This window comes from Myodes glareolus, chromosome 2 (genome assembly GCF_982192425.1).
Source record: "Myodes glareolus chromosome 2, mMyoGla1.1, whole genome shotgun sequence".
Lineage (NCBI taxonomy): Eukaryota > Metazoa > Chordata > Mammalia > Rodentia > Cricetidae > Myodes > Myodes glareolus.
Window position 1 is genome coordinate 96,056,060 of NC_142027.1, and position 15,296 is coordinate 96,071,355.

The window sequence follows — 15,296 nt, forward strand, 5'->3', positions numbered from 1 at the left end:
GAGTTCTAGAAGTGTTTCTTTTACATATGTGGGTGCCTTTATATTAGGAGCATAGATATTCAGGATTGAGACTTCCTCCTGATGAATTGTTCCAGTTATGAGTATGAAATGTCCATCTCCATTTCTTCTGATTGATTTTAGTTTGTAGTCGATTTTGTTAGATATTAGAATGGCCACACCCACTTGTTTCTTAGGTCCATTTGCTTGGAAAACCTTTTCCCAACCCTTTACTCTGAGTAGGTGTCTGTCTTTGTGGTTGAGGTGTGTTTCTTGTAAACAGCAGAATGTTGGATCCTGTTTTCGTATCCAATCTCTAAGTCTGTGCCTCTTTATAGGTGAATTGAGTCCATTGATATTAAGTGATATTAATGACCAGTGGTTGTTGACTCCGGTCATTTTTTTTTTAGGTAGTAGAGTGTATGTGTTTTCCTTCTTTGATTTGTGCTTGTGAATGGTCGCTAGATGTTTGAGTTATTGTAGGCAGTGTTGGGAATATTGGATTCCTTCGGTAGTGATTTTCCTTCTAATATTCTCTGTAAGGCTGGATTAGTAGCTACGTATTGTTTAAATTTGTTTTTATCCTGGAATATTTTGTTTTCTCCGTTGATAGTGAACGATAGCTTGGCTGGGTATAGTAGTCTGGGTTTGCATCCATGGTCTCTTAGTTTCTGCAGTACCTCTATCCAGGATCTTCTGGCTTTCATGGTTTCCATAGAGAAGTCCGGTGTAAGTCTGATAGGTTTACCTTTATAAGTTACTTGACCTTTTTCCTTTGCAGCTCTTAAAATTTTTTCTTTAATCTGTATGTTTTGTGTTTTGATTATTATATGGCGAGGGGATGTTTTTTTCTGATCCAGTCTATTTGGTGTTCTGTATGCTTCTTGAACCTTCATAGGAATATCGTTCTTTAGGTTTGGAAAGTTTTCTTCTATAATTTTGTTAAATATATTTTCTGGGCCTTTGATCTGCAATTCTTCTCCTTCTTCAATCCCTATTATTCTTAGATTTGGTTTTTTTATTTTGTCCCAGATTTCCTGAATGTTTTGTGAAGAGAATTTGTTGGATTTGCCGTTTTTTTTGACCAGAGCATTTATTTTCTTTATAGTATCTTCAGATTCTGAGATTCGTTCTTCTATCTCTTGTATTCTATTGGTTATGCTTGATTCTGTAGTCTCCGTTCGTTTACCTAGGTTTTCCATATCCAGCCGGTTTCTCGGTTTGTGTTTTCTTCATTGCCTCCATTTCAGTTTTCAATTCTTGAACTGTTTTCTTTACTTGTTTGATTGTTTTTTCTTGGTTTCACAGGGTCTCATTCACGGATTTACTTATTTCTTCAAACTTTTTGTTATATTTCTCATCCAATTCTTTAAGGGAGTTATTCATATCCTGTTTAAGGGACTCTATTGCTTTCATAATGGCACTTTTTTCCACTTCTTCTGGGTTAAGGTGTTCAAGTCCTTCTGTTGTAGGGTCCTTGGGATCTGGTGTTTTCATGTTGTTTTTCAGATTGTTGGATGAGGTCTTGCCTTGGCATCTGCCCATCTCTTACTTCAAATGTTCTCTATTGGAACTTCTGTTACCGGGTCAGGTTCCCTTCTTGGGCAGGGACTTCACTGACAGAATGCCCACCTTTCCTCAGGCAGGCTATTGAAGCACAGGCACTCCCTCTTTCCGGGATGCGCGCTTACAATGCAGGCTCAGCTTGCAAGGCAGCTGAGCTGGGGAAATTTTATGGCCCGAGGGGGAAGGGAGAAATATAGGAATTCGTACCTGGATGGGAGCTGGGATGGCAGGCGGGAGGGGGTAGCCAGCACTGAAGGGCGACCTGGGCGTCTATGGGGTCGGGGAACGCCCAAGCTCCTCCTCACCGGGACCCTGCCACAGCCCGAAGCAAACTCACCCCACCGATGGCCCTCTGCTAGAAGACAGAGCCCCTGGATGGGAGCTGGGATGGCAGGCGGGAGGGGGTAGCCAGCACTGCAGGGCGACCTGGGCGTCTATGGGGTCGGGGAACGCCCAAGCTCCTCCTCAGCGGTACCCTGCCACGGCCCGAAGCAAACTCACCCCACCGATGGCCCTCTGCTAGAAGACAGGGCCCCTGGATGGGAGCTGGGATGGCAGGCGGGAGGGGGTAGCCAGCACTGCAGGGCGACCTGGGCATCTATGGGGTCGGGGAACGCCCAAGCTCCTCCTCACCGGGACCCTGCCACAGCCCGAAGCAAACTCACCCCACCGATGGCCCTCTGTTAGAGGTCAGGGCCCCTGCTGGTCAGGAATGTGGCTGAGCTGGCACCTGGTCCACCTGTCCTCAGGAAGGCCTTTAAGACCCAGGAACTGCCTCCAGCCGGGCTGCGCCTACAGCCCAGGCCCAGCTCGCAAGGCAGCTGAGCTGGGGAAATTTTTAGCATATGTTTCTTGTTTGATGTTATTCATGCTGGTTGTAATTCTAATTTTTATATGATTTTGCCTCTTCTTTTCTCTGTATAGCACTTGATTTTTGTTCTTATTGTATATAGTTTTATATTATATTAGACTTAGAACTCTCTTATTTAAACAAAAAGGGAGGTGCAATGGGAACTCTTTCAACTAATAGCTTTTAAGATACCAGCCCATGGAACACCCACTAAAACATTTTACCTGAGCTAATGGGAGCCCACCAACACCAGCCAGACAGGGAAGGAACCAGCATAGGACCAAACTAGACCCTCTGAATGTGGGTGACAGTTGTATGGCTGGGGTAGACTGTGGGGCCACTGCAGCAGCAGCAGGATTTATCCCTATTGCTTGTACTGTTTTTTGGGGAACCCATCCTCTTTGGATGGATACCTTGCTCAGCCTAGGAAGGGCCTTGGTCCTTCCCCAGAGCATTGTGCCTTACTCTCTCTGAGGAGTAGATGGAGTGGTGAGAGACAAAGTGGAGGAAATGGGAATAGTGGAGGAAGTGGGAACTGGGATTGGTATGTAAAACAAAAAAAAAGGATAGTTTGTTTTTTAAAAAAAATGAGTGAGTGAGTGAGTGAGTGAATGAATGAATGAATATGGTGAAAAGAAGCTTTCCTCCATGGTTCTTGCTTCTGTTGAGTTCCCGCCCTGACTTCCTTCATATTTGACTGTGATCTGATAAGTATGCCAAATCGATTTCTCTGAAGTTGTTTTCTAGTCACTGTTTCATTACAGCAATAGAAGCAAGTATAGTCTGTTAAGAGAAAATTTATCATCAAGATAATAGAATCTGTGACCTGTGTGGAGACCTAAATTCTAGCAGGACCTGTTCAGTCTGCTGTGGACTTGCTGCAACCTGGATTCTGATCCTAAGATAGGGAAGAGGCATCGGTGCAAAAACATGAAGTATCCAACCACCAGATGAGTTTCACACAAGCAGCCCGCCTTAAATAGCTTGAGCAGTCTTTATTTTTTTTAAAGAAAAAAAGACATTTATTCAGTGTCATGATCAGACTATTACATTTAGCAATCAACAGCATGGGTGAAAAGAGGTCTACAGTAAAACCCTTTGTTGGAAGGCTTTACACTTTCCACAGAGCAGAAGCTAAAATAACCTGTTAGACAATTAGTCACAAATGCAGTCCTGGAGTTTTTTTGCCCATACACATGAGTATTGTCTAAAACATGTCTTCTTTGTAGCAGCTAGGCCCTGCCACCACTGTGCTTGGCTGAGTTCACAAATCTGTTGTAACCTGTAGCTTCCCTGTCACTTCTCTGGCTCTCCTCTCCTGCTAAGCTTTGTTTCCTGGCTGTGATTAGAACCTCCTTGAGCAGTTTTTATTATACTTCAGAAACAAGCATATTTTCCCACCCTCCAGGATTAACCTCCAGAAACAGACAAGTGTGTTTTTCCCAACTTCTACATCAAAACATCATTTAAACCAAAAACAATGATCGGCACGTTTTGGGCTTGTCTAAATATCAAACTAAACACAACAATTCCTTACAAAGCTAAAAGGTCGTAAACATAGGTACACATTTTCAAGAACTACAATATTGCTCAAAACTTAAAGCCTATGTACAAAAATAGGATCAAATTGCCATAAACTGCTAGCATACAGGTAGCCTGTATTTCTCTAACTGTTCCCTTGTCTGACAAAAAGGGCTTTGCATGTGTATTCTCTCTATATTAAACCTAAGAAGCATCAGTTCTTAAAGCATTTAGGGGAAAACATTGGTGAAAAATGGGGTTTCCAGGAATGGTCACATCTGTTCCATTCATGACTGAAACGACAAACTGCTAAGACAGCCTTCAATACTGTGAGAGAGAAGACAGCACGCAAGCTTCATGGCCTCTGCAGTATTGTGCGCTGTCCTGAAGTCCACTGGCACTGCCAAGCGAGAGATCATCAGTATGAGTGCTGCCTATGGAGACTCATTGTACGAGCATTCATTTGCTGACATGAACTAGGTGACATGGCTCCCAGCATCAACCAAGATGAACTACAGCTTAAGTGAGCTTACTTTAAACTATGCTAAAGAGATAGGCAGAATGATTTATTCCGTGTCTTAGGGGTTTTGTCCAGAGGCTCATGGAGATTTCTGTACCAGGCAACTGCCATTCACTAATTACAGAAATTTATTGCTACTAGAAGCTACAGATTCACATGATTTTCCCAGGTCTTGCCATCTCAAGTATTAGCTGTAATTGGTTGCTGGCTCTAATGTTGGAAGCACATGGTTAGGCAAAGTCTGATTCTCTAAAAACTAACAAACATATCCTGTAAAATCCTTGCCAAGATTTAAGAAATGTTCCTCTAGGGAGGTCTGGTGTTACTTCCTTAGTTCAATATAAAAACTTCTGCAATTTTCTCACTTGACAGAAGAAATTCCTCTGGCTCTCACATTTTGATGGTCTTGTTAGACAATCAGGAAAGAGATAATAGAAAGGGAGAAGGCTGGGATGTGTGACTGAATGTCTGTGGTTCAGGAAGTTCTAGGGTGTTGTTATCCCCTGAGGGCTCAGTGGCACTGGGACATTTCAGGGTGCTGTCATTTTGGCTTATGCAGTATGGTTCTATTAACCAAGATGGCAATGAAGTTCATTTGGCCTTCGTCATGTTGGTGATATCAGTAGCCAAGCTGCTGTCCATGTCACATGGTGGCTACAATCTTACTGGGATCACCAGCCAGGATGGTGACAAAGCCACATGGCTACTTTTGTTGGAGCTTAGCTTCTTGATAAAATAAATCCATCAGAGCACAGGCCTTCTTGGATCTTGTGTCTCTCAGATTCAATGTGGAGACACCCTCTTCTCTTTGAAGTGTTTATCTTAGTAAGGAGAAAGTGACTTTGGTGCCATTTTGTTCCATCCAAGCATGGTGTGGGCTGAGATCAGATAGTTCTGTGATGCTCTGTGTGGGAAAGAATCTTAAATCCCTTAGAAATCAACTTTTTATAAATATTTAATCTTGATTTAAAACCTTATAAGCCTTGTGTGATGCTTTTAGACAGTTAGAGAAGCAACTGCCTGGAGACCATGTGGTATAAGATAGTGTCAGACCGAACCAGACCATGTGACCTTCTCTTCTCTTCCCTTTTCCCAAACCTGATTCCAAGATTCTCAGGTTTTCTGTGGTAAAATCCTGAGTCTTGGGAAAGAAGATAGGGCACTAAATTAGGCATTATTTGACTCCACCACATGACTATCAGTTAGCCTTAGCAAGGAAAAAAAAGGAACTTTGGGGTATTGTTTCTCAGGTAGGCAGAGCAACACAAAGCTGCTTACAGCCCAAAGGAAGACAGACAAGAGAACTTGCCTGTTTGTCCTCAGATGTGCTTGTGACTTTCCTTGTGCTGTTCTGTGCAGAGTTGCCCGGCTGCTGCCATGCTTGCCTGGGCCTATAGGGATAAGATAAGAAACTTTCTGTCCTGGAATTGTTGCTTACCCAAAAGTGTCATTTGACTAAGACACTGGAAGTTACCAAATGGGCCATGGAAGAATTATCCAAGGGAAGTAATCCAAGAATTTTCCGAGATGCATTTAAAATCTTGGCCAAGCATGCAAATTGTTGGCAAAGAAGCCCAGATTGTTGGAAAGTGACATCCCTGGTGTTACACAGAGATATCTGAGCAAAGCAAAAGTAACCCAGCAAGCAAATTTACGTTTGCAAAGAAGTATAGAGGTTCCAAACGGTGCAAGCAAGTGCAGCAAGACAAGAGTTAACTTACTCCATGGGTGATGGCATCTCACCCATTGGTGGGAGCTAATCTCACGAACTGGCACATTATCAGAAATGTGTGTCATTCAGGGATTGGGCAAACAAGAATGTACACAAGAACCACAGCATGGTGGGGACAAAGATTTCCATCTCTTGACATGCTAGTTATATTTGATAGAAAGAACCATTTCTCGCATGCCAACACTTTTGATTTCATGCAGTCTCGTTTGTTAGTCTAGGGCTCTGTCCTGTGCTGCTGGAGTCCTGTGCAGGAAATTCTTGCCAATCCTGAGTGGATTCCCTGTGCTTTTCTCTGAAACTTGCAATGTGTCACATTTTAAAGAAGGGTTTTGGTCCAATTTGAATTAGTTCTGTGTGTGTAAAGGTGAGAGATAGAGGTCAAATTTAATTTGTTATGGTGTTAATTCAGTTTTCCCAGGGCTGTTTGTGAGCTAGGAGTCTCTTTTCCTCTGTATGCTTTTGGTACCTCTGTCAATCATTAGGTGGTTATATCCCTGGACTTAGGTGCCCCATCAGCCAAGTTCAGCCATCTAGTCTCAATAAACCAATTAAAGGAGCCAAAATAATCATGAAAAGCAGTAAAAGCAGATATAGTCCATGTGTTCACATGTGGAACAGGAACAAAGAAATCCAGTTATTCCCCATCTCCTTTCAGGGTCCTGACACCAGGGTAGGCTCACATGGAGAGTAAGGAAGGGATTGGTGTGGTGGTGTCCCTCCCTACTACCATCTCAGCCCTGTGTGTCTCTATGTGGACGATCTTTCCTGCAGAGTCTTTCAAAAGTTTCCAACCTTTTTCCAGGTGACCCATTTTCAATCTTTCTCTAGTAGATTAGTTTCTTCTCTGGAGACCCCAGGAACTTCAGTCATTCCCTTTCTCAGCAGGAAATTCCCGGGGGAGTTCTAATTTCTTGAAGTTATGAAATGTGTTTCCATTGTATCTAATTTATTTTGTCAGTATCTTAAAGTTTTCAGTATAGAGGTCTTTCGCTTATTTGGTAAGGTTATTCCTAGGGACTTTAATGTTTTATTTTTGAGGTTATTATGAATGAGCTACTTATCCTATATTTTCTCAGCAAGTTCATTACTTGTATATATGAAAGCTACTGAATTTCATATACTGAATATTTATTGAAACTGTTTTTTAAGTTTAACACTATTCTGTGGCATCATTAGGGACTTAGTACAGAATCATGTCATTTGTTAATTGGGATAATTTGGCTTCTTCCTTTCCTATTTTTTATATTTTGTTAGTTTTTGGAGAATTTAATACAATGTATTTTGACCATATTCTTTTCCCTCCTTCAACTCCTCCTTGCTCCTCCCCCACCTCCCTGCTCATCCAATATAATTTTTTCTCTTTAGTTCTTTCTTTAAAAGAACAACAACACAAGCCCCCAAAAAACTAAGACAAAACTATGTAAAAGCACACAAAAGCCAATGAGGACAGCTTGTGTTGGCCAAATACTCACGAGCGGCAGCCTGTCCTAGAATGGGGCTGATGCGCCCAGCTTCACTCCATCAAGGAAAACTGATTTTTCTCCCCAGCAGATGTCAGTTTCAAAGAGTTTCTTATCTCTTTCTCCATTCTTGGATTTTTTTTTCTGGCTTGCACTTATACGCATTTCGTTCATGCTGCCACAGTCTCTGTGAGTTCCTAAGTGCGACAGACCTTTTGTATCTGGAAACTGCTGCTCCCACCACCACTGGCTTTTCTTCCGTGTAGACCCCTGAGCCTTTAGGGTAGCAAGTTGATAAAGGCATCTGCTTAGGGTTGAGTGCTCCAAGGCCTCTCACTGCCTACAAATATTCTCCTTCCCCCAACTCCTCCCAAATCCATCTTCCCTTCCCAACCCAATTCAACCCACTTAACTATTTTGGCTTTAAAAGAACATTAAAATACCAAATAATCCAATTAAAAATAGGATACAGATTTAAACAGAAAATTTTTACCAGAAGAATTAATTTCAAGTGGCTTAGATACATTTAAAGAATTGTTCGGCATCCTTAGCCATCAGGGAATTCAAATCAAAATGACTCTGAGATACCATATTACACCTATCAGAATGGTTAAAATCAAAAATACTGATGACAGCTTGTGTTAGAGAGGGTGTGGAATAAGGGGAACACTCCTCCACGGCTGGTGGGATAGCAAACTTGTATAGCCACTTTGGAAATTAGGATGGCAGTTTCTCAGAAAATTGGGAATCAATCTACCTCAAGACCCAGTTATATCAATCTTGGATATATACCCAAAAGATGCTCAATCATACCACAAAGACACTTGCTCAACTATGTCGTCGTAGTGTTATTTGTAAATACCAAAATGTGGAAACAACCTAGATGCCCTCAACCAAAGAACAGACAAAGAAAATGTGGTACATTTAACACAATGGAGTATTACTCAGCTGTAAAAAAATGACATCATGAAATTTGCAGGCAAATAGATGGAACTAGAAAAAAATAATCCTAAATGAGATAATCCAGACATGGAATGACGAACATGGCGTATACTCATTCAAACGTGGCTGTTAGTTGTAAATTAAAGTATAATCAGGCTACAATCCACAGCCCCAGAGAAGCCAGGAGGACCCTAAGAGAAATGCATGGATTTCCCTGGGATCTCCTGGGTAAACTGGGGCAGGGGATGGATGGAGGTATGGGAACGTGAGAGTGATCAGTTTTGGTGGGTTGGGGGCAAGACAGATGAGGAATAATGAAAGAGATATCTTCATAGGGGGCTTCTGGAGTTAGAGAGAAAACCACTGCCAGGGGAAATCCCTGGAATCCACAAGGATGACCCCAGCCAACACTCCTAGCTATAGTGCAGAGGGTGCTTTCTCTTGTAATCAGATCTGTAACTCTTCTAAATGTCATCAGAGAGCATTCATCCAGTAACTGATGTAAGTAGATGCAGCGACCCACAGACAAGCATTGGGCCAAGGGCCAAGTCCTGTTAAAGAAAGAAAGGATTGTACAAGCCAGGAGGTCAGAGTCATGACAGGGGAATCCACAGAGACAGCTGACCTGCAGCGACCCACAGACAAGCATTGGGCCAAGGGCCAAGTCTTGTTAAAGAAAGAAAGGATTGTACAAGCCAGGAGGTCAGAGTCATGACAGGGGAATCCACAGAGACAGCTGACCTGAGCTCTTTGGAGCTCACTGACTCTGGACCAACAGCTAAGGTGCCTGCATGTGACAGACCTAGGTCCTTTGTACGTGTGACAGTTGTGTAGTTTGGTATGTTTGTGGGTCTCCCAGCAGTGGGATCAGGACCTGTCCCTGGCACTTGAGCTGGCTTTTAGGAACCCATTCCCCATGCTGGTTTGCCTCATCCAACCTTGATGCAGAAGGATAAGCTTGGTCCTACCTCAACTTGATAAGCCATCCTTTACTGACTCCCATGGAAGGCCTGCCCCAGTGGGTGGGGAGGTGGTAGAAGGGAGGTGGGGTGAGGGAATAGGAGGAGATGAGGAAGAGGAACTGTGGTTGGTATAAATAAACAAAAAAATAAATTAAATGTCTTGAGGAATGCAGACCTTTTCAGTTCACACAAATACATAGATTTGTGGTGGCATCACTTAACTACCTGTCAAGCTCTAGACTCTTTAAACCCCATCAATCAATCTTCAGGATCTTACCAGAGAGGGCTTCAGAAACCAGGTGAGGCTATTTACTCTGTGGAATCATTTTGAGATCCTCTAGTCTGTCCTTTCACATTACGCTGTGATATTTCAGAAACGTAATGAGGAGACCTCACCATGGTCTGAAAGTTGAATCAGTCCAATTCATCCAAGTGCCCACAAGTCCTAACTTTCAGACAAACCTGATACCACTTCTAACTAAAATGTGCTTGCTGCAGTCCTGGCTAGCACTGGGAGCAGATGAGACCAGAACAATGACATTTGGGTTATTTAAACTATACTGTGCAGGCCACAGATGTCTGGAAAATTGAGAACTTAATGTAAGTTAAAAACACTGGAACTTCTTTATATTTAAAGTATTTGGAATGAACATTCACAATTAGTAGTATCTACTTTTTATATTTTATTACAGTGGCTCTCAATCTTCCTAAAGTTGCCCCCTTTAATATAGTCCCTTGTGCTATGGTGACCTCAACCATAAAATTCTTTCATTGCTACTTTATAACTGTATTTTTGGTACTATTATGAATTGTAATAAAAATATCTGATAATCAGCATTTGTGATATGTGACCCCCAAAGGGTCACATGACCCACAGGTTGAGAAACTCTGTTTTAGTATAAATTTTACCAAGAATGGGTTACTATAAATTGTACACATGGAAAAATTAGAGACTTTTTTATTGTGTAAATATCCATTCCAAACTCCCTTATGCTCTTACTGTTCTCCATCTGACATTTATCTGAAAATATACTATAGACAATACACCAGTCATGAATGAAAGAAATACAGTAACATTTTATATTGAATTTTAAATTATCCCCTGAGAAAATATCTTTATCTAGGTCCACTGAGATAAACAAGAGAAAACGCGAAAACTCTGTGTTCTACTAAACAAGACTCCTGTGACTCTAGGGAATTTGATTTCAGTCACACATGCCATGAGCACACCTTTACAGTGTTCCTAGCTGTACACATGCCAGGAGCACACCTTTATAGTGTTCCTAGCTCTACAGAAAGACGCCAGAACATGCCAACTTGTTAAAGACAATTTTTTGCCATGTCGTGATATCTGAAGTGATTGTTTAAGATTTGTCTTCTCCTTTTGCATTAAAGCTTTTAAAATTTTACTTACTCAAGTTTGCAAACTCAGTAAAACTAACTCTCTTGATTAGGGTTTCTATTGCTGAGAAGAGACACCATGATCTTGGTAGTTCTGATCCAATGACATACCACTCTTAGAAACTTGACTTCATTGCTCAAGGCTGGTCACCCTGCCTATGGGTATGCATGGCCATGGTCCCTTTAGTGTCAGAGGCTGACAAAATGAATGGGGATAAGAATTAACAGTCCAAATGTCACACATAGCATTAACATTAGTGGATTAAGGGGAAGCACTGACTAACTAATGCCCAGATGGTCAGATATCAGAGAACAAATGCTATGTGAGAAAAATCACACAATCATCTAAAGTAGAGTGGACACAAACCCTAGAGACGGTCCTATATGTTGAACAAGGTAAGTCAGATTATGGCTGTGTTAAAGTTATGCATAAGGTATTTTTCTGATGACCAGAATTAATGGAACAGTCCATCAAGGACTCTGACATGAGTATTTTACCCACGATAGTAGTTTTGCAAAGGAGAATGCCTTTTGGGTACTTTATGATTAACCGAGTTTCATCACTGAGTTGAAATCTCTGCCAAAGTGAAACTCAGTTAAAAAAAAAAAAAAAAAAAAAGAACAGCAGGGACTGAGGTCAATATACACATGAACTAATAGCCTTCATCATTATCCACATACATGAAGCTTTATATAAAGCAAGGGGCCTAACTGACTCAGGAGGAAAAGTCTTAAAATAGGGAAAAGAAATCCTTGAAACCTTAGATGCTGTTTGGATTCCTAAAAGAGCGGTAGTCATGCATTGTTGGAGAAATCAAGGGATGTTACATTTACCTGTGTGATTACTAGCAATTCTAGTTTGACATAAATAAAATATAGGTTGGAGAATGCTGGCCATAAAGAAGTTTTAAAGTTTCCACAAAGATGTGCATTACTGAAAAACAATGAAGGCAGAGATGGGTTCAGAAAAATGTCCAGACGTAATGAACAGTTTCCTTTTGATGAAAAATCGAAGGTTGGGAGAGTCCAAGAAGGAAACCTGAAGCTAGGCTTTTAGGACAATCCCCACTGTCCTAAACTTGTCTAGGCTGGCCTGGACCTCCTCTTCAGGCCTCCTGATGAGACCTCTGTAAGCCCAAAGATACAAATATACTGACAATCAAAGACTCCTAACTCCAAAGACAGATTCCCAAAGTCAGAAAATCACTAGATATAAAAAACAAAAAAAAGACAATTCTAATGCTTTTTTTAACACTTTATTGAAATTTTCTTTGGCCCCATTACTGAATCTAATAAAAATGTATATGAAGTCTGAGCTTGATGTATTCTGCTCAAATTACTTAAATCCCTGAAAACATGACTTCTGAAATTTGGTGAAGTGAACCTAGGACAAGGACAATGGAGGCAAATATTCCATGTTTTGTCCTTGCATATGGATCAGGAATAAGAGTCTTCCCACGAGGAACAGAGAGCACAAATACCAGAGAGTAATGCTGAGAACCCATCAGTGAGGAACCAGAGGGAAAGAGCTTCACGACCAGTGAGTGGGAATGAGGAGAATGTGCCTAGGTTCTTAGGAACCCTAGCAGCTCTCGAGCTTCTACATTAGTCCAGGGCCTTTGTGTGACCAGCATCAAAGCCTCTTTCAGGGTTATTTGTCATCAGGGTCACCTTTCAGCTCTTTTCCTTCTAGATGCCTTTCTGTAACTTGAAAGGCAAGTTTTCCTTGCCTCTGTATGAGAAAATAGCCAAAACAGCCTGAGCACTGTGGAGCAGCATTTCTCAGCTAGCTGGAGGGAATGTTTGTGCCGTTTATATGTGGTTTTCAGCAGAACGATAACAAATGTGTTAAACCTTTTAATGTCTTCAAGACTATCTTTAGAGAAATTCCTATGCATGCAATGACTGTCCTTCATATATTCCAGCTAATTCTTAAACTACTACATACAATTAGAAAACATTATCTAAAGGTATCCCACATTGAACAAAAGCTAGAGTGTTCTTTTAAAGAACTTTAACAAACACTATTCATACTCTCCTGGGAAACTGAGGGGTATAAAAATATGGTTTGTTCAGTTGATGAGTGGCTGGTAGCTGTCCACCCTCTGTAGAAGAGTATCCGAGTATCCAGGTGAATAGTACCTGAAAAAATAAATTTGTTATTAGATAGGGAAATTTTTCAAAGGTGGACTCAAGAAAGTCTACATAAGAACTTGCTGAAATAATATAAGTAAAACCTCATGTATGATCATTACATGTTTTATGCATACGGTTAGAGACAACAAAGAATTTCACAACGCTGTACTTGAGAGAGAATAAAACACTTAAGAAATATATATATATATTAACAACTTAAATGCTTTCTAAGCAAAACCTTCAATCCATGGACAAAATTTCACCTCAGACATTGTTTTATCAATTGAGTAATTTTACTTTTTTTCGATTTTATGTGTATGTGTGTTTTACCTGTATGTATGTATACATATGTATGTGTGTTTTAGCTGTATGCATGTATGCACACCACTTCCATGTCTCATGCCCTTGGAGGCCTGAAGAGGGGACCAGATTTTATAGCATTGGCCTGGAAAATGGCTGTAAGTCACCATGTGGGTGTTTAGAATTGAACCCAGAGCCTCTGGAAGAGCAGCCAGTGCTCTCAACTGCTCAGTCAGCTCTCCAACTCCATAATGTTACTTTAAAAGGACAATAGCTAATAGATGTTTTATGTTAGACTATATAATTTATCATTACTAATCAAATTCTGCATTCATGCCTTATAAATTATTTCTTAATGTATATTTTAATTATATCTGGCCACAATTCACATTAAATAACTATTTCACAAATTACTTTTAAAATTACTAAAATATAAACTATGTATACATAGATGTTCATACATATACCCATATACAGATACACACACACACATACACACACATATATATATATACACATAGTGATATGAATTATATTTTAAAATTGAACATTTCATAAAAGATTAGCATTTTATCTTGGTTTGGACTTGATTTGGTCACTTTCAGCTAATTTTACCTATGCCTACTTAAAAATTTGTGAATAATATTATACTAATTTCCTCCATAATTTGTTAAATTACCATGTGAAAAATCAACAGCTGTATTATTTTTTCAATAACATCCTTACACACAGGGTTAAACATAATACACACATCTAAAAAATGTTTCTCACAAGGCCTTCTACTTTGGAAAACGGCTTTCAGAAGTGGGTTCCTTCATGCAGTCTTGCACTTAAGGGTTCCCAATTATTTCTCTAGTAGTCTGAGTTAGTACAAATTTTAAAGCTTGCCTCAATCTCCTATGCCCTTTATAAATGCTTTTGATGTAAACAGATACTTTATTATATAACTACAAGAGACAAATTTTCTATGATCTTTTTAAATTATGTTGTTTAGTACGGTACCCACTGTCCACACAAAGCTAAGGAACACTTCAAACAACTAGTCTACATGAGAAACTGAATACTTTGTATCTAAGTTTTGAAATTGATAATGCAATGATCAGAAAACATTTATATGTTGTAGCTTTGGAGTCTGTCCTGGAGCTAGCTCTGTAGACCAGACTGGCCTTGAACTCACAGAGAACTGCCTGCCTCTGCCTCCCGATTGCTGGGATTAAAGGCGTGTGCCACCACCACACAGTAATAACTTTTTAATTTGGAAAACAAATTCAAACAGTATGTTCTGGTCATAGTTTCCACTCCAACTCATTCAAGAGCCTTCTCGCATTTCTACCTACACAATTCTATGCCCCTTTATCTTGCTTTAAAAAAAATACAGCTCCTTTGGATGTCAATGTGGTGATTTCTCAGAAAATTAGGAAACAACCTTCCTCAAGACCCAGTAATACCACTTTTGGGTATATATCCAAAGGATGCTCAATTGTGCCACAAGGACATGTGTTCAACTATGTTCATAGCAGTATTCTTTGTCATAGCCAGAACCTAGAAACAACCTAAATGCCCCTTGAATGAAGAATGGATAAGGAAAATGTGATACATTTACACAATGGAGTACTGCACAGCAGAAAAAATAATGACATCTTGAATTTTGAAGGCAAATGGATGGAGCTAGAAAACATCTTTTTGAGTGAGGTAACCCAGACACAGAAAGACAATTATCACATGTACTTACTCATAAGTGGTTTTTAAACATAAAGCAAAGATAATCAGCCTAAAAAAATCACAATCCCAGAGAACCTAGACAACAATGAGAACCCTAAGAGAGACATACATAGATCTAATCTACATGGGAAATAGAAAAAGACAAGATCTCCTGAGTAAATTGGAAGCATGGGGACCTTGATCAAGG

General features: G+C 40.4%; 1 protein-coding gene across 3 annotated transcripts in view; it reads right to left on the reverse strand.

The window, feature by feature from the left end:
- Positions 1-12,191: 12,191 nt before the first annotated feature.
- LOC125411936 (sperm-associated antigen 6) overlaps positions 12,192-15,296 on the reverse strand; it is a 74,311-nt gene continuing 71,206 nt past the window's right edge. For all 3 annotated transcript variants that reach the window (XM_085684652.2, XM_048452424.3, XM_048452423.3), the window contains one exon: positions 12,192-13,093. In XM_085684652.2, the coding sequence (XP_085540778.1) occupies positions 13,024-13,093 (70 nt within the window). In that variant the 3' untranslated portion in view covers positions 12,192-13,023. The remainder of the gene's footprint in view (positions 13,094-15,296) is intronic.